This window comes from Fukomys damarensis, unplaced genomic scaffold, assembly GCF_012274545.1.
Source record: "Fukomys damarensis isolate Sample0158 unplaced genomic scaffold, DMR_v1.0_HiC HiC_scaffold_16, whole genome shotgun sequence".
In the NCBI taxonomy this organism is placed as follows: domain Eukaryota; kingdom Metazoa; phylum Chordata; class Mammalia; order Rodentia; family Bathyergidae; genus Fukomys; species Fukomys damarensis.
The window spans coordinates 13,806,298-13,826,446 of record NW_022900928.1 but is presented as its reverse complement, the minus strand read 5'-3'; the positions used below and the strand labels follow the sequence as shown (position 1 = coordinate 13,826,446).

At 34.7% G+C, this 20,149-nt stretch overlaps 1 protein-coding gene across 27 annotated transcripts in view; it reads right to left on the bottom strand.

The window, feature by feature from the left end:
* Positions 1 to 20,149, bottom strand: part of Sox6 (SRY-box transcription factor 6) — a 557,563-nt gene that overhangs the window by 171,616 nt on the left and 365,798 nt on the right. For all 27 annotated transcript variants that reach the window (XM_010615190.3, XM_010615191.3, XM_010615182.2 and 24 more), the window contains 2 exons: positions 12,701 to 12,873; positions 10,149 to 10,217 (listed from right to left, as the gene is read on the bottom strand). In XM_010615190.3, coding sequence (XP_010613492.1) covers positions 10,149 to 10,217; positions 12,701 to 12,873 — 242 coding nt within the window. The remainder of the gene's footprint in view (positions 1 to 10,148; positions 10,218 to 12,700; positions 12,874 to 20,149) is intronic.

Below are 20,149 nucleotides of genomic sequence, written 5' to 3'. Positions count from 1 at the left end.
ATATATATGCATGCCTCTGACTTAATACTTCAATAGGACATGCTGTAATTTCCTGCAATTAATACTTAGAAAAACTATGTGGATTTTTCCCAAAAATTATAATATTTTACTTGCAAGGCTAAAATTAAATTTGTGTCACCCTTTCCATTATATAGCCCTCAATCTAAAAGCTCGTCATTGGCTACAAAAAAAGTGTTTTCTATATCCTGAAAGCAAGCATTTATAGGCTGTCTCTCTAAATGTATTTTTCTAAAATTCCATCATAGCCATCATTTTATGTGGCAAGAACTACAAACCATCACAATATTTCACAAAGGAACCATAAATTAAACCTTGTGATCTCAAACCTTTTGATGCTTTAAAATGAAAACAGTGCTCCTAAGTGGACATGGCTTGTCCTGTACCAAACTTGACATTGTCCATCAAGTTTATCAACATGAATACTTACTGCAGTAGGACATGGTGGTATGTATCTATAATCCCAGAACATCCTATAGTTATGGCTGGAGATGTAGCTCAGTGCAAAGGCTCTGAGTTCCATCCCCAGTAAAAACAAAACAAAACAAAACAAAAAAAACTGCTCTCTTATTTTTCTGAAGACCTGAACCCATTCCTATCATCCAGAATCAGAGGTCAATGCAATAATATTTAGAATCCTAGAGGTCAGGCAATCAGTACTAGAACAGAGTAGGTATAGACATCCCGGGTCCAAACCCAGGCTTCTTTCTGTCATTGATCTGCTGTGATGCCTTTTTGTCCTCAAACTGGGGCCACGTACCTTCCATAGAAGGGAGAAAAACATAGTCCTGTTGAGTGCAGATCAGTAATCTTCTCCATGCCCCCTGTTTTTCATGGAGTTGAAATTGTGGCCTCCTTGAACTAAGAACATGTAAGTCTATGAAATTAATTCAGTTTGTTGAGAGAAATGGTAGGGAGAAGGAGTAAGAGTTAGAAACTGGTATAGATATCAATGAGACAGATTGAAAGCACCGGAAAGATCTACACTTGCATATTTTTTCAGCTATTTGGAGACATTTTTTTAAACTACAAGCTGAATTTAAATGGCAAGAAATTATGTATGACAGTCAATCCTAAAATCTGGTGATGATACTCTATTCAAGGGTGATCATAAGTAAAGAGATAGATGCCCATTCCTTTTATTAAGTGAAATAATAATGTTATTTATAAAAGCATTGAGATTTTTTTTCTCAATGCATATTTTCATGTAATTAAGACCTTACTGCAATTAAACTATTGTATTCTAGGATTTTTCCTCTTAATGTTATATTACAAAATTATCTCAAATTATAAAAAATTATGTGTATTATTTTATCAGTCTATGGTAGCTCATCACATGAATATATAAATTTAATGATTTTATTAATATTAAAAAACAGAATTCTTTCAATGTATTTCTAAATTTTAAGAACCAACTCTTTTCTTATATGAGTATATGTTAGAAAGTTTAAAAAACTAAACAAGAAAAAATAGTTTAACTATAATTCTACTAATTAAAGGCATTTGCCTTAAAATTAGATTCACAGCCATTTGATATATACAGTATAATGCAAATGAGAGTCTCTACAGTCAGGACTCAGTGTTACTAAGAAGGAAAGTTACTGTATCAATATAGAAGCCAAGGTTCTAAACATAGAGCTCAGATTACCTTTTCTATTGACCGTTGTAATCTGAACTCTCTCCCACAAAGGATCCCTAGGAGTTTAGAAGTTCTCAGGATACACATCCACCCTATATAGAGTCCATGAATGAGTCCTCTCAGAAACCAGTGGATCTGACAATCCTCATTAGAATTAAATCAGAAAACCTTACCATAAGAACAGCTGTTGCATATATGCCAATTTCAAAAGCCCTAGTTTCTAGCCTTGCATTATAGATAGTCCGGTAATGAGTTGGGTTTCTGGAACCATGTTCCATCATTTGTGTCTGTTTGTTTCCTGATCTCTCTGATATTCTAAGACTAGCCCCTGGCTAGGACCTAATAATTGTGCTGGCTCATTTCTGGCTTACCAAATGTCTTTTCCATACACAAATAATACCAGGTCACCTAATCATGTCCCCACCCCATCCTGCCTTCAGAAGAAAAAGATGTAAAAACCTGAGTACACGCAAAGCCTTTCAAAAAATTACACAGAGCCATGTAAAGAAAAAAGCTTGAATTTTTTTCTTCTCTCAAACCTCCATTACTCGTCATTAAATAAGATGATAGCCTTTTGTTTACATGTACTTTCTTTCTCTTCATCTTCTTCCCCCAGACAAGTCAAATTGAAGGAGGTCACAGAATGGAATGGGAAACTCTGGAACAAATGAATACCTGGATCAATAGGCTAGAGGTCCTTCTTCTCCTGGAGGTTTCAGGTTTCTACATCCTCAGGCTCCATTCAATTAGATGAATCCTACAGTGCACTAATTGTCTACATATTAACACTAATTCTCTGCACATTCTGTCACATCCAGCTTGAGAAATATCCACCTAGTTTTTATGTACAATTTTTTTTTTAATAACAGTACACAAAAATGTTTTTCTACTTGGGAAACTGCATCCTGCTGTCGTCTCAACTTCTTGAAAGGGATACTACTTATTAGCCATTCAATTGAAATTTGCTAAGGATAATACAGCTAAAGAATATATAAAGTGGAGACAGTGGAAATTGTAGTGTAGTACAAAGTAGGCTTAGCCTGTTGGGGTTTTTGGATCAGGTCGTCCACCTTGTGAACATGTTTGAGCAGCAGCCAACCTACCCAACTGAGAATCCCTTTCATCTACACTAACCTCAGCCACTACAGAAAATTCATCTCCAAATATTTTAAGAGAAAATTCTTCCAATCAAATGTATATATAACAAAAGTGAAAACTGCAATCTGAGGATAGACTCTATCTTGTATTCTGATCTGTGAATTTCTTAACTTTCCCTATAAATATTAGAACTTTAAATTTTCTTAATGGACTGTGTGGTGGATAAAATTAATTCACTGTCTCACAGGAGACATTACACCTTTTGCATCATTTATTTTCTTTTATTTTGAACAAGTAAAAATATCTGGCTGTAACATTAATAACTTGAGTAGGAGTTACTATATGTGAATTAAAAATGGTTATGTCAGTACATCCCTCAGCATTTAAAGGATATTTCCCTGTGCTATATCAAGTGTCACACAGTATATCAATTTTTATTTCACATCTCTCAAGTCTGGTATGCATGCTGTTTAACTTCTTAAATTCTAAGTATAGACATAATTCAAAAAAGCTAGGCAAATGCTTGACGTACAGGAGATGGTATACATAAGATTTATATGAACAACTTTATTTTAAACAAGAAGGACTTTTTTGCATTTTGTGCTGCTACATCACATAATTTCATCTGTTTAAAAAGCTATAAAATAAATTGGAAAGGTTCATTTACTATCCTTCTAATTTCACAAGCACTATCGATCCAAAAGCAAAGACCATTTTAATGTAAAAGGTGAGAATTTGACCCTGTTTTTCTACAATAAAATGCCATGCTCCCTTTCATACAATCTCCAGGCAGCTCTGCCCAGTTCTCTATCAACCATTTCCAAGTGCCTGATAAACCTGACTCTACACACACACACACACACAAACACACACACACACACACACACACACAAGCAAAGATGTGCACATCCTCGAAAGATATTAAAGACTATTACTAAACTGAACCTTCATTGCAGTAAAAATGATCAAGAAACAAGTAGAAAAGAGACACAGTGTCCCTGAAAGATTGAGTCAAGGTTATATGATGTCACATGCTAGCACCATCCAGACCATCTGCCCCTCTGAAGAGGCAAAGCGCTCTCCCACTTTGATTCCAGAAGGCAGCAGAGGCTGGTTTACCGGATTTTTAGTGTCATACTTTGGAAGAGAGCTGGGAGTGGAATCTGAGAGATGAGTACAAGATAGAATAAAGAATGGAGAGTCAGGCATACAGTTGAAAAGCTGAAGATGAGTGCATGGAAAGCACTGAAGTTCACCTTCAGGTTTTGCTCTGCTGAATAAGACCTTTGGCCATAAGGCCACTTTTGGAAAACAGGTAGCTAGCTGATTGATTTCCATATAGCAGCTCATAGGATCTGGGCAGGTCTTTTCTTATTTATAGATCTCTTGCAACTTAAACAATGTAGCATGATTAATGCGGAGTTTTATTCCATAACAAGAATTTGTAATTTTAGCTGTTACAGCCAATGCTACTCATAAATTATAGCAGCTTTACCTATTCTTTATAATCCAGAAATTTTACTATTAAAATGTTTGAAGCAGGCTATAGAACATCTATCATTACTTAAAAAGTTAATTAGATTACATAAAAGAAATAATTAGATTTGCATTTTTATCTTCATTTTAAACTTCCAAAGAAGATCACAACAGCTTGCCTGTGGGCAATTAAAAACAGCGCACAGCCGAGAAATAAAGAGAGGAGAGGGGGTCTGTTTTTCCTAGCTAATTCATGATTGAAGATAGAATTACAAAATATTTTAAGGGCTTGCTGAAGCTAGGGGCTAATCCTAGACTTCTAAGCTTTGTTTATAACACTCGTTTCATTGTAAGAGTATCAGATACATGTACAGTGCCAATAGAAGTATCAAATTACTTTCAATAGGTTTATTTGTTCCCTTTCAGAGGCTTTTGGAAGGAGATCCATTATCGGATCAATAACACACACAAAAACGACTATTACTAGAGCCACAACAGGATCATTGCCATTGCCTTTTGTTTATCAGTGCTAAATACAATTAGCAAAGGGATGCAACCTAAGACAGAAGGACTAGGAAAGACTGGAAGTCAGATGCCAACTGTCTTCAGTTTTTCCGTTGTCTGCTCCAGACAATAAATGGAAGGTCCAGCTCTTAAAATTAGAGGTCAATTAGATACTTAACGATGAAGCATATCTTCAAATATATATCTATTATTATTATGCTAGCAAAAAATTAATTAACCAGGTCAAGCAGGCCATGAAGGCTAATGTACAAAGTAATTATTTCTGATCTTCAGACAAGTACTTCACATAAAAAGGTAGTCCTTTATTCTGCTGAGTAGATACCTGAAAGGCCTGTAGTTAATCACACTGAAGGAAACAAAAGGCAAGGTTTATCTCCTTAAAAGATGAGAGCACATCTCAAATTATTCTGTTTAATTGTTTAAAGACAATTGCTTTCTTGCTTATAATATTAAATATCTGTGGTTTCCTCACAGGAAGAAAGGAAAATACATTTAATCACGTTCTACCACATGGCAAACACAGAGACCCACACTATGTGCCCACAGCACACAGTAATATATTATAATCAACCTAGAAAACACTATGCATGAAAAATACCCATATATTCCTAAGAATAGAATGAAGCTTTAATGAAACAGAAAAGTAAACATGCAGCATGTAATAAAGCATTTACAAGAAAGTTTTTGGTAAGACAAAGAATATCTGCAAGAAACAGCAGTAGAATTCAGTTCGGGCATCGGTATAGATTGAATTTGTCATGCGGCAAGAAATGATGAGAGGAGGACAATAAATGTTGCGTATGAATCATAAAAAAATACAGTGTAACAATTTCAACTCTCATAATTAGAGTCAAAAATACGTATGTATGTGAAATGACAAAATCAATGGCCCCAGGCAAGAATGCAAAATGTTCACATGAAATCCCAATCAACCTGTCCATTCTTAAGAGACTGTTGCTCCTTCCGTTGTGTGGGGAGAGAATATTGCCTGATTGGCACAATACACAAGCAACTTGAGTAACTCTAAATTAGAGATCTGAGAGACATTTAAATAATTGGATAGTACCATTCTCACAACTATTTTAATGACGTGAATTCTTTCACAGACTAAATTCTAGCTGTAAAATGACATCATTAAATATATTCTAGTCACACGCTGTAGAAACCAAAGAATGTGATACACTGTGACCATGAAGAATATGTCCTCTAAATTTAAAACCATGGTATGGCCATATGAGGTTAGATAAATAAATATTTGGATGGACCAACAAATCATGATAAAATATTTTGTTTTTCTTAAAATAGTCTCATTTAATAGCTGGGTAAAACACTATAAATAGACTTTGATCTATTTATAATTCATGGTTTATAAGTTAATTTTATTTATCAATTAACATGTAAATAAAATGTATTAAAATATAACTAAAATACAACAGTGCAATGGCTGGGATTGGGAGGAAGAAATTATCGAAACACCTATCTGTTCTATGTAATTACAGCCAATGCCAAGGATCCATATCCCATGACCTCTTAGTTTTGCTTTGCAGAGACTTGATAAAATTTGGCTATTTCTGTCCTGAAAATCTTAAAAATGTGCAATTTTTTCTGGGCTCCACATCGGGAGAATTACTTAATGTGTAACAAATTAGAAGAATCACCATTTTCTCCAAAGCACAAATAGGGATTTGAATTCACTAGGCAAACAGCCTCCTAAAAGATTTGCTAATATTAAAATATTTTAATAATCATTTAAAATTATGATCCTGATTTTTAAATGGTAAAAATTGGCTCATCAAAAATATAAAAACAGTTCACAAAATTGTTCATTACACTTTTCAACATCACTTACACGTTCTGTATCTCTTTTAAAGTTCAGTCAGAATTTATCAAAGCAAAATTATGTTTAAAATTATATTCAAGCAAGAAAACTATAAATGAAATTGTTCTTGACTACACATGTATGTTTTGAAAGACTACAAAATAAAATAAGCGTGAGAACTTTTATCATATAATCTTAATCATGCTTTTTCCTAATTATAGTGAAAGATCCAGTTTTACAATTTGTGTAAACCAATCAGATTTTCATTTTTCTCCTTTATAAAAGATCTGGATGTGTTTACGTGCAGTCATTACAAGAGGTTAGACACTCTGCCCTTTCCTTCTGTTAAAGTTTGGAAATTGCAAGCCACAATTTTTAATTTAGAAGTCAGCATTCTAAGCTAAAAGAATAGTCTTGAATGTAGCTAACTGATACTCTTCCAATAACCCATCACACTTACCACGGCTTATTCTTGCTGACCCTGTTAGCTGATAGATTCTAGAACTGCAGATTTTTTTTCCCATTAAGTTTATTGGTATATGTAAAGCAAACAATACAGTTACATTAATCATTGGGACCTTGTACCTTTACACAATATGTCTTGGTTTTTATTTTTTCCCCACACCCCTGCCCTCCCTTCACTCCCTTCACCCTTCCCTATTTACAAAAACTTTGTCTCCATTTTTTCATTTTTTCACATTTTTTTCTTTTCCTTTATTTCCTTTCCCCTCCCCTTCCCACTTCCCCTTTAGCCATTTTCTTCCTATTTCACATTATCAATTATATCATTATTTATTTGCACTTATTTACACAGACCTTATTTACACTTTTAGTTTTTCACACCAGAGAAACAATTCAGTATTTACTCAAGTGTGTCCTATTTATTTCACTTAAAGAGCATGGCCTCAATGTGCATCCATTTAACTATAAAATGTCTCTAGGACTCCGCATTTTAAAAGGAAAAGAAAATGTATAACATGCTCAAATTGTATTTGCTTTTAGAAGAAAAGACAAGGTTTATTTTTAATCATTTTGGGGTTTTTTTTCCTCCTGTTTGGTTTTCAGGTGGGAGACTGTTTGGTTTTTGTGATTAAAAAAAATGTTTGAAGCATGTCTTAAACTTTATATTTTGTTGAAAATAAAGACTTCAAGTACCCCATGATATTTCTCTTATATTTGATCATGTCTGTGACTCGTCATAAACTATATTTGAAAATACAATTAGCCCATATGGGTTTCAATAAAATAACTAAAATTTCAATACAAAAACCTGCTTTGTAAGTGTGAAAGATAAATAAATTCTGTGTAAGGAGTGTTGTTCACGATTTGAAAAATTCTTTTAATTGTCTCATATTGATAGATAAATATGACAAGATAAGTCATGAAGCAGCAGCTTAGGATAGAATGAATTGTAAATATGGGTCTTCTTCCATTAATTTCCTAAAATATGAATTTTTGTTTTAAAGAGTTCTATTTCTTAAAATGAATGTAAGTCTGACAATGAATATCTCTGTAATTTTATACTTATACTGTTCAGTCTAAGTGCTGATCAGTATAAATTTTGAAAATTTAAACAATGAAAAGATCCACAATAGTTAAAACCAATTAAACTTCTATAAGAAAGCTTAAAATTATTCATTTCTTCTCAAATTGAACATTCATATGAATATCTTAAAATCATGTTCCATAATTTCATAAAAAGCCATCAATTTAATAGTCAAGTTATAACTATAAAATCATACATAATAAATACTAATAACATTTCCTAAAAGTATTGTAAATTTGTTGCCATTCATCTAAATTCTTCAGCCCCAGAGAAAAACATCAATTAAGATAGACAATACAACTTTGAAATGAAATAAATTAGAAATAAATAAGAAGTAACAGGTTGTAAAAACATTAATAATAATTAACTGATATAGGAACATCTGGACAACTTCTATTCTTGCTTTACAAATAGGAGTAACAGAGAGAACTAAATGATCGTGTTATTTAACACCCACTGAGTTCTTAGGGACTGAGAGAAAAATGTAAGAAGGCACAGGCTAAGAATCTTGACCTTAGCAGTAGGAAATTCACTGAAATTTTTAATAAGGGCAGAACAAGGTAACACCTGGACAGTTATTTAATTAAGAATCTCAGCTTGAATTATAAAAGAGATATCAGAATGAGAAATGATTCCAAGATTTAATTGTAAAGACTGACCATCACAAATGCCAAAGACATTCAATCGCATCTATATTTGGATTCTATTTAGAAACATATATATTTAAGTAGGAATACAGAATCAAAACAAAAACAAGAATACAGAATCAAAACAAAAACAAGGGAACAAAAAAGTGAAGTTGACTGGGGAAACAGCCAAATTAGGTAAACGTATTTCTTCAGATACAAAAGTACTTCTTCAAACACAAAGAGTTTCGAATACAGGCACTACTACCTTGAACAATAAGAACAATTAACAAAATGAAGCAAAACTCTAAATTATAGTCTCTGTTAGTCAGCGATGTAAGTGATGTATAAACTGACATATTTGGTATATATATGTGTGTGTGTGTGTGTGTGTGTGTGTGTGTGTGTGCGTGTAGCAACTATGATATATCATAAGATATATAATATATTATTAACCTTAAGAAATGCAATAATTTAGATTCTGGCTCAACTAAATTAAATAAAAAATCCTCATAATTCAGAAAGTATTTACAGTAACCAAGAGAAATACAGTTTAAGGTGGGTTAAATATAAGCCTGGAACCAATATTCCTGAGGATTAATCACCAAACACCCTGTTCCTTATCTAGAACTTTCTACAACTCACACAGTTACATTCCTATTCAGAAATGGAAACCACTTCCCTTTTTCAAATTATTAATTGAATGAATCACTAAGTATCTAAAGGAATGGCTGAAGTCAGACAATCACCTTCCTTGCCCAGATCACCATAATTATGATCTAGTTTTTCACAACCACAAGAAAAAAGAAATTCTGTAAATAAAGTTACAATTATTCAGAAACAATTTTTTCTTCCTTTCTAGACTATAAGCTCCTTGAAGGTAGGTAGACTACTATTCACTAGTCTTCACATTGCCCTCAGCATCTAAAAGGGATACAGTTAAATATTTGTTAAGAACATGATAACTATTAGCAGCCCTTTCTCAGAGTCTTCTCATAATTGGCCCAATGAGTACTAACATGTAAATAAAAGTTAACTTCTCTACATAACGCTATTACATAATAAAACACAAGGCAGAAAGTAGTTGGGGCCAATAAAAGTAGCATCTGTATGCTCCCTTGGAAATCAAAATGTCTTAAATTGGTTGTATTGGATAAATGACAGAAGGGAAAAAACAGACAGGGCTTTTTCTGCTTCTACATCATTTCATAAAAGAGTACATCAACCACTACCTAGTCGATACTTCTTATATTCACTTGTACAATTGTGTACAACATCCTTGAATAACAGCCCTATTACTACTCTTTATAAGACAGGGGTACATTTGCAGCATTTTAAATTCCATTTTCAAGGAGGAAAGTTTCTAAGTATAATCAGATGAGAGTAATAAAATACACTGACCTGGATCTGTTGCTGCAGGAGATTAATTTTGTGTTGCTGTTGCAGAAGTTGCTGCTGTTGTCTTGCAATCTATCAGAAATAAAGTTTCATTAAGTTAAAATGAAATGCTTACACCTTTGCCATTACCTCAAGTTTCTCTCCTGGCATTACAAGAATGCTTTACTGCACCTGTGTGTGAAAGAGTTTTATAAAATCAAAGTGGCAGAATCAGAAAGTCGCAAGAAAAAAATTTTGAACTGTGCCATCTCTCTGCTTTACCTGTATGTGAAAACTATTCACCTTGTATTACATTTGTAAGCAATTCACCTAAATCTTTACTGGTCAATGGGAAAATCAAGGGACATGGGAAATTCCATCTTTGTAGGATCAAGATAAGAAAACTCTGGTCACATTTATCTAATGAGTTTAACTGGGACATAAAAAGGAAATCTGTAAACAAAGACAGGGAAAAGCTTTCTATTACTAATATGATCTGCTTTGGTGAAACTTTTTTTGATGGAAAGATTTTCATAACTTAGGCACCAGAATTCCCATTGCTTCAAAAACTGAGCTGTTATAGTTCAAAGTCCATAGAGATTCTCCTTATTAGAAATATATTCATTGCCAACCTATGAAACAAGAGAGAAAAGTGACCGAAGAGCACTTGCACTTGGTTTAGTGGTGCCTTTCATGTAAGCATCAGTTTTCTTCCTATTTATTCTTATTCCCAAAAGCTAACATTCTAGAATGGGCTTCATGGAAGACTAAATGAGCGTGGATCAGTCCCAGTCTCTGGCTTTATTCTCCCTGAGCCTTTCTGATGCTGTGACTTAGTTTCAGGAGGAAATGCCCATATTATTTCGTTCAGCGTGAGATGACAACATAGTGGTCTGCTCCCAAATGCTGCTTGATAATTTCTGGTGATAATTGGTTCATACTGGAAGACATGACAAAGCTATCCCTAACATAGAATACAGTTTGATAAATGAGACTACTGCTTCCTAAAATGGAAGAGTATTTAATGGACAAAATGAAGAGTATTTAATCAGGTTGGAATGACCCACTCTGCTTGTCACCCTCAAATCAGAAATGGACAATTCATTCTGCAGCTCGAGGTATAGATGCTGGATCTTGTGAATATTTATTTTCTCTTAGCAAACTAGTGAAACACCACTAGGCATCTAATATTAATGGACCCTCCTAAATGATAAAGTGCTGCATAGAAATGCATCCAAAACACCACAGTGCAATTACTATCATCCACTCTAGACGTATGGGTTTGACACAGTGAAGTATGGTACATAAGCACCATGTGGCTCAAATTCTGAATTTTATTTGCCAATCGGTTGAGCTACATGCTCGCTTCATTGAGCATGACAACCTAGTTTTAAGTGTCATTTAATTTTCATTTTGAAATATAATTACAAAGTGTTCACTGTAAGATATCACTCGTCTGCAAATGTGTCAAGATTAATTTGTGCTAGCTTATTCACAAGTGTCAATAGTTAATTACTGTGTCATCTCTGGATGGCTAAATGACATTCTAACTTCTGATTTTTTACAGTGTTCCTTTATGTTATTTTCCATTAGGGGCTGAGTCCATATTCCTACATGTGGGCAAATATTCAAGCACATAAAATACCAGACGTCACAACTCATTAAAATCAACAGAGCATATATTGCTCTATATACCCCTATAAAATACATTTAACTGAAAAGATAATTCCAGTAATAATGTCAGATTCCTAAAAACTGCACATTAATTTGGGTCTGTCTGATCTAAAGCATCAGGGACTACTCTATAGGATCACTGTTGTGAGATTAATGTACTCCATGAAACAAGAAAAACATTTGGGAAGGTGATTTGTTCTTTTCAAAGATCCACATTTATACTTTGCTGGATCTTCTCTTCTTCCTCACTTCTGTGTCAGTCAAGACAACTTTTAGGAACCATGCGTGTTTTTCACTGATTTACCTACCTAGACTATACATAATGACCATATCATTTGTCATCCAAACCAAGGCAAGTTTTGTGAGTAGAAAAGGTGGGGTATTAATAATGACCCTGGAAAATAAGTATATATCGGAGTCCTTGGGGGGGATATCAAGATATGGCTACCCTATCTTTAAAGCTAGAGAAAATTACTGGACCAATACGTTAAACACCCCCAAAGTTTTTCTAGAACAGAACTCTCTTTTTCTGGATGAGGAAATGAAGGCCCAGAGAGGTCATTTCTCTTAAACTACATTGGGATTAGGTGTAACACCTAGGTGAATGAGTATCCCTGAGTAATTAAATAAATCCAAACCTTCTGGAGCAACGTATCATTTTTGCTATGCCTAGTAATTATGATGCCTTTTTCGTCTCCCACATATCCCCTCAGTTTTATTGAAGACTCTAGATTTCTAGAAAGTCTTTCTTTCCTCTTTCGTTCTTGTTTCCTTCCTTTCTTCTTTTTAATTTTTTACTTATTTTGAGAGTGCTTACAACAAATAAAGCAATCAATGTGATTACTCGCTGAGCTTGGCACATTCCACATCTCCAGTTCCTCAGCTCCTTTTGCAGGGCTCACCTGTTCTTGCTGTTGGCGAGCAAGGTCCATTTGCTGCCGTTGTTTCTCAATTTGCGAGGCTGCCAGTTTTTTCTGTTCATCATGCGCTGCCAGGAGCTGCTCCCGCAAACTGATCAGCTGGGTAATCATAGTGGAGAGCTGCCGTTCTTTTTCTGCCAGGCTCTCAGGTGTACCTAAAATGGAAGCAAGAAGAGATCTCACAAGCTTGAGGAATATCTTCAGAAATCAGGGAAAGTGGACAGAATTTAGAAGGGGACACCCTTAGATACTGAGAGATCTAGGGCAATGACTATAGGCCATTGTGAGCGCAGAAACACCGACCTGGCACTTACAACAGTGGAATGAATGCTAGGGTTTATCATTGTGCTTGCCAAAAAAACAGCGCTGTCACCAATAAAATCCTTACACATTCCTTCTTCTAGCTTTAAACACTAAAAGCAGAGCTGCCTACTCCATTCCCTCCTCATCACGCTGCTACCCTACCTGTCTGATCAAGTTAGGAAACCTATGATATTTAGAGATCAGAAACTGCAGATCATATTAATGGTCTCTAATCATCTCTTTTCTCAGCAGCTAAGACAATACCAATAGCTGGGATACAGTAGGTGCTGAATAACTATTATTTAAGGAAATTTTGGATCATTGCCCGCCAAATATTTCTGTTGTGCAAAGATCTATATCTGAAGCCTGAAGTTCAGAAGTCAGGGGTCAATCTCTCAGACATGGAATATGCTCAACAAAAACAATAAGAATTGCCACAGGTACAAAAGGATTGAACGTGGCTTGTTTTTCCTATGAAGGCATCAAGCTAAAGTTCTCAAGTTCATCCTTAAAGGCAACAATGTTGCTTATGGGGCTCTCTTACTTCTTTGCCATTTGTCATTTTTCAAAGAGAAAAGCTACATTCCAAGGTTGAAAAGGTTACGCATAAGGATATGCTGTTTAATGAATATGATGTCGCTGAACACTTATGGTATGCACTAATGGTGCTGAACAGTCTTTTTATGGGCAAATTGCACAGCTTTCCTAAGTAAAGGGTACAGAATCCTTTTGTGAATCTAAATTAGTGCATTTTACTGCAGCATAAGATAAGAATTTCAATCCACTGTATTTGAGCCACACAGGTTTCATTATGAAGAACTGATCTATGATTTGAAAGCTTTTCAGAAAGATGCCACCAGCTGTCAAAGGGGACAGAGATTGTCAATTTTTGTGTAGGTGTAAGAAGAGACTTCCAACCTCTATGAAACTCTCTTCAATCTTGCTAAGAAGGCACCAGAACAATCTGAGAAGATAACAATATTTTAAGTATTAGTGGCCATATTTTCTTAGCGGCCCCATTGAGAAAAGGCATCTTCAGAGGTTGCTGGCTAGCACTTGCTAGTATGTGATTCCTACAAGGTAAAACTGACGTCAGCAGAGAAGCTAGCACATTTAGGACTACTTTGGGATTCTTAATGTCAACTCAGACAAAAAAAAAAAAAAAAAAAAAAAAAAAGCTCTCTGTATCCCTTAAAGAATCACTGAGCTGAAAGGTGACCTAAAATCAAAAGGAAGATAGTGAGAAGTTAGAAAATGAAAGTATATCAACTGATTAAAAAAACAAGTACTATATCAAGGCTAATAAGCAGCTATTTTTTCTAGGTTGTGGAATTGATTTTACAATTTATTGTATCTATGTCAGCAACAGGAAATCCAGGTTGTTAAAAAGAAGAACTTCTTTTACCGCAAATATTAAATTATAAAAACACAAAAGCAGGCTTCCAAAGCAGATCATAAAAATCTCTTCAAAAATACAGAAAAGCTGAATTAATGTATATGTTAATATACACATAAATGAGAAGACACATGACAAGTATGAAATTTATGTATTTACTAGTTTTGCCCATTTTTAATTCCATAACTATTTCCTGAATGGTAACAATGTGTCAGGCACTATATCATCAAGTAATCACAAATATAAATGTAAACCACAACATCATAAGAATTTAAAACAAGACAAATATTTGGGGGAAGATTTAACCAGGTTTGGAGCATGCAAGTACCATGGCAGTCACATGAAAAAGTTACCTATTTTGAGGAGAATATATAGTAGTTAACTAGGCAAAGAGCTAGAAGGATCTTTCTAAAAGGAGCTTTTCAAACGGAGAAAACAGTATAGCCAAAGGGTGTATGAACGTGTATACAAGTGTGTGCAGGTAATGGGGTGTGCAGGGTTCTGTGTGTTCTAGCAATTGAATAAAGGTAATAAAATGTGAACAAGGAAAACAGAGAATAGAGTATCGGATTGGCTAGAAAGATAGGAAAAGTCCCTGCTATTCCATCTCTTATAGATCATGTTTAATGATCTTCTTGAGTATTCTAAGAAAAATTCAAAATCACGAAAGTCACTTAAGCAAGGGTAATGTGTTTGTTATGATTGTAGTATGAGGATTTGATTGGAAAATTATGAAATAAATGGAATATCTTCACATTTTATTACATATATTTCACTATTCTAACTTATATGTAGCTTTCTTATTACAGTTATCTATATGATGTGATTTAAGAAAAACTTTATTGGATATTGGGATAGTTTGTATTTTATACTGTTTTGTTAATCCTTCTGCAGGACATTTTGGCCAAGGGTTAATAAAAGAGCTATATCTGGTATTCAGATTTCCTAGGGAAAATTGTTCTTTCCCCGTGTCAAAAAAAAAAGCCTTTTCAATAATCTTCAATTTATTTTCCTTTTTCCTCTCAGAAGCTAAAGATAATACATATATGACATCTGAGCCTCTTCTGATTAGGGTGAAGCCAAGAGATCTGCAAATACACTGGCCTTTCCATTGCTCATAGATACATATATCTAGAAGCAACTGAATTTATGGTATAGCACCATTTCACTGAATCTTTTTACAGATCATGCCATTCAAATTGCTTAATTATAAACGCTGAGAGACATCTCAATAAATTTTGTCAATGGTCTTAAGATACCTGTGTAAGGAGAAAAGGCAGAAAATAGTATTTGTCAGTTGAGCATTCAGGAACTTATATAAGGCTGTTACTGTCATCTTCTTATTTTTTTGTTTTGTTTTGTTTTGCTTTTTTGGTACTCGGGATTGAACTCGGGTCCTTGCACTTGCAAGGCAGGCAGTGGAACTGCTGAGCTAAGTCCCCAGCCCTGTTACTGTCTTCTTAAACTTGAGAAATACTAACATATTTTGAAGAGATATGAGGGGCATAACAAATGAGGTTAGAGTGAGGAGTAGTAGTGTAACAAGTCTAAAATTCTCCCTTAATAGGTAATTTTACATATACATGCAGACATGTTGCCCCTGGGGACCAAACTAAGGAGAAATTGATTTACATCACAGAATAGTTTAGATTCTCTCAATGTATATGAGTGTGTGTGTGTGTGTGTGTGTGTGTGTCCATTTTTCTATTCTGTGCCCATTATATTTGTTCAGATACAATGGTTTAAACACAAGCATTTAGATGTATGGTGCTGGATTTTACTGTTTTAATTAACAGCAATTGTTTATGCTGCTGCAATAAAAATAACATCAAGTCTGAATTACACTGACCGACCAACCTGAGAACACAAGCTATTTCAGTTCCTAAAATATTCTAATTAAATATGATACTTTGCTGTGGCAAAGGAGCTAGAACACAAGTTGCCAGAAGAATAGAAAATCTATGGGACACAATGGTACAACCAGTATACTCAGGTTATGCCAAAAATGCGAAAGATTTTGAATCCTCTTCTGAGTTAATCATATCCTACTGAAATTTATCCAACCCATGGCCTGCCTCCTCCCACCCTTTCTTTAAAATTTTATAGTAAAAAATATTTAAAAGGAGGTTTTGTTGATTATGTATATTAACTGGTATGCATTTCATATGCGGTACAAGAAAATTCCTCTGCACTCAAAAAGGGAGGGGGGGATCGACAGGCCACAGGCTGGACATGCCAAACGAAATCATGTTTTGAACTTTGATGAAATCAACTTGGAAGAAATGGAGATCAGATTCTGAGGATCTGCCCCAGGTCAGCAGAGGTCATCAGTAGCTGCCTGACATCATCTGTTTCACATCTTTGAGGCTATCTTAAAATGATTCTCTAAAAACGCACTGCCAAAAAAATAGCCTCTTCTCCCTCCTACACAAAAACAGAGGTAGTTTTATAAACTGCAGAAAGGGAACCAGCAGAAAAGCTTCTGTACACAGCTTCTCTACAAGTCAGCGTGTCTGCTTTTATCCAATATCACACACAGTGTGCGCCTGACACTCTCCACTGTAAACTGTATCCATTATCCAACTCCAAAGACAGTGAAGCCGCTTTTCTTCTCGTTTTTTTTTTTGTTCCAAGGGGTCGTCTTTATCCCCAAACCACATCTGTCTTGAGTTTCTCTCAGATTAGTCAGGTGGATCAGTGCTCCCCAGGGCCTGCTCCAGCTGAAGTATTTTAATTTGACTAAACACCTGATTTATTTTATCTCTCCGATGAGAAAGGCAGTTTGTCTTAATAGAGGCTGTCAGCCCACAGCCCCATTCACAGCAATTTACAGGCAGCCAGGGACGCTGGAAGAGAAGAGTGCCGTGATTCTGTATTTTATCCTCCTCCAGAAAGCACCTAAAAGCAGCTATTCACTGTTACTGCATGTGGCATTTTAGAACTGAATTAGCTTTTTATTCAAGTAACTACACTTGTTGTGAATAGCTTATCTGTAAAATTGCTACATTCACTACTGATTTTATTAACCTTTGGCTCGATCACAAAATGGTCTTCAGTTAGGAAAGACCTTTAAAATTGACACATTTTTTTTCTTAGGGCCCTTTATTCCAGTGACTTCAGATTTACTGAATTTAATCCATTGAATTCTTTACCAGTGTACTTAAAATTTTGAGTCTCAATAGGAAGTCAATAGTGCGTAAATAAGGAAACACTTTTCAAAATGTAAATATGATGGCAATTTCCCTCATCAAAAGTTTTCACATACCATCTTTTATTATAACAGTTTTGAAATCAGCCCTCTAGCCTTTTTTTGGTAATAATCTGAAGAATTTGAAAAAAATTAACTAAAATAGACAATTTTCTTCAGTTCTACAACTACCTGTCCTCAGGCCCAAAGCCACAGAGAAAACGCAAAATAAATGAGAATTTAAGTAAAATAAGATAAAGATTTCCCTTCTTGATGTAAAATAAATGATTAAAATAAAAAAAAATTCAAATACATTTAAAAGCCTTTCTATATCCGTTCATAAAAGTTAGCGCCACAATCTGCCAGCTAATTTTGCCCATATGAAATAAATATAATTAAAATCAGTGGTGCTAGAAATAAGACTGGGCATTGAGAAGCCACTGAAGACTCCAGATCTGGACAAGGCAGACAGCCCACAGAGCACTTTATAAGTGGAGGTTTGCCTGACCTCTTTCACAATATTCCCATACCTAGAACTTTTTGTAGTAAATTTTTAAACAGGTCATTTTCTTTATATGTATCTGTTCTCTGAAAGTAGACGACTATTATGTAATAATAACTAAATTTTTCTAATGAAAAAAATCCAGAAGAGCACAACAGTAGACAGAAAGATGGAAGGGGGTAGCAGTTAAATTAAATTTTAATATTTCTCTGCATGCTTTTATTTTTAATGAAATGAAGGGCAAAGGTGTTAAAATACTGTTTACACAGTCAAATAAAATTAATATCAACAAATGACATTATCTGGAAATTTGTATGAGGACATTTGAAATGAAAATATAACTAAGCATTCTCCTAAAATGGATCTCTACAAAGTTACTTTAGTAAATTTAATGGAACTTAACAATAAAATTACAAGAAGCCTGATTATTAAAAAAAAAAAATGTGCATGTTTGGAGTGATGGGGAGGCTGGCTATGACACTGGAGCAGAGTTCTGATGAAGGTATACTTTTCTACAACAATCCTAGAAAGATTAAAGCATTTAACAGCAATTCCAATGTAGCATATCAATCAAGGATCTCAGCCAATAATTCAAAAAGATTTTAAATTGAGTTGTAAAGAGTGGCTCTTCAGAATCAATTCCCCAGCCAGTTCTAATTTTTTTTTAATGGGCATTGTTTGAGAAGAAAGCCAAAATACAATGTAAGTCATAAAAGAAAGCCGCATTTGATCTTTTCTGCCCGCAGATAACCTGGTTAAACTGCTGCATCTCACACTGCAGCCTCCTCACACATCAGATGGACTGTGATGTCCCCACTTCACACGCTCCGTCCATCATTTAGCACTGGCCTTTTTTGATATAGCCTTCTTTTAAATGTCACAAAATAGGGCAGCAAAAAGTCAACAAAAAATAAACAGGGTAAGCTGAAGAAACCAACAATCTATCAGAAGGTCCCCTGATAAAAGTTACTTTGTGGTAACTGCATGAGAAAAGAACCCCCGTCCCAGTGTACCGGCAGCTAATTTGAGTTCTGAATCCAACAGCAGTTTTAAAAGCTTCCCACTCTAAAGGGCCCCAGTGCATCATAAAGATAAAGTATTTCAGTACAAAACCACCACAAAGACCTCTATTATCTTATCAGTCTTTGGTTACAACAGCTGAACCAATATGACTAAATTCTGAATGAGTTTTTTCAAAAGAGCAGAATACTGGAATTTCTTTGTTTTCTCATCAGTCAGCTATTGTCATTGCTCCCATATGCTACCGTCCACTTCTCAGTAAATAAAAAGTTTAATAAATGCAGCAATTGTGCTCTTAGGAACGCTGGGGACCACTACACAGGAAATGTTCTTCATGGGCTGAGGTATTTGCTTTTTCTTTTCAGTAAATGTATGAAAATTTCCTTTTTAAAACACAAACAACTCCTTTAAAATCTGCTATTGACAAACAAGACAAGGAGTCTCCGGTACTCCTAAAATTAAGATTGAATGTTCCTGTCTATAACAGGCATGCTCACCTCTCCTTCAGCTTTGCTCTTCCTGGCTGCAAAAGGAAGTCTATTTTCTGGATCAACTGAGGTCTATTCATGTTTCAGATCCTAATAGAGCAAGAACAATCCATGGAATTCTGCCATCTAGCTCCCAACTTCACAGCTGGGCCTTCAGCCTATTGTGCTTTATGAGTCTATCATTTCTGCATCCGGAAATGAAGGTATCCTGAAATATCTCTTCTTCAGTATAGGACGGGCTGTTTTTACATTACTGTTCTACATCTCCATAACCTACACATAAAACTAATAATTTCTAGTTTTTCAGAAACATGGAGTTCTTTGATCCCTTATGGAGGAAAACACAACTAAATATTTCTTTCAATATCACTAAATATTATCAAATTTGTTTTTCCAGATTCTCTATCCAAGCCAGACAATAGGAAAGGAGTATGAAAAATAGACCCCGTATTAATTAGACCTTGTCTTAATAGACCTTGTGGGTTATTTAATCCTAACCCTAAAAGTTGTTCTGCATTTTCCATTTCTTTTTTTT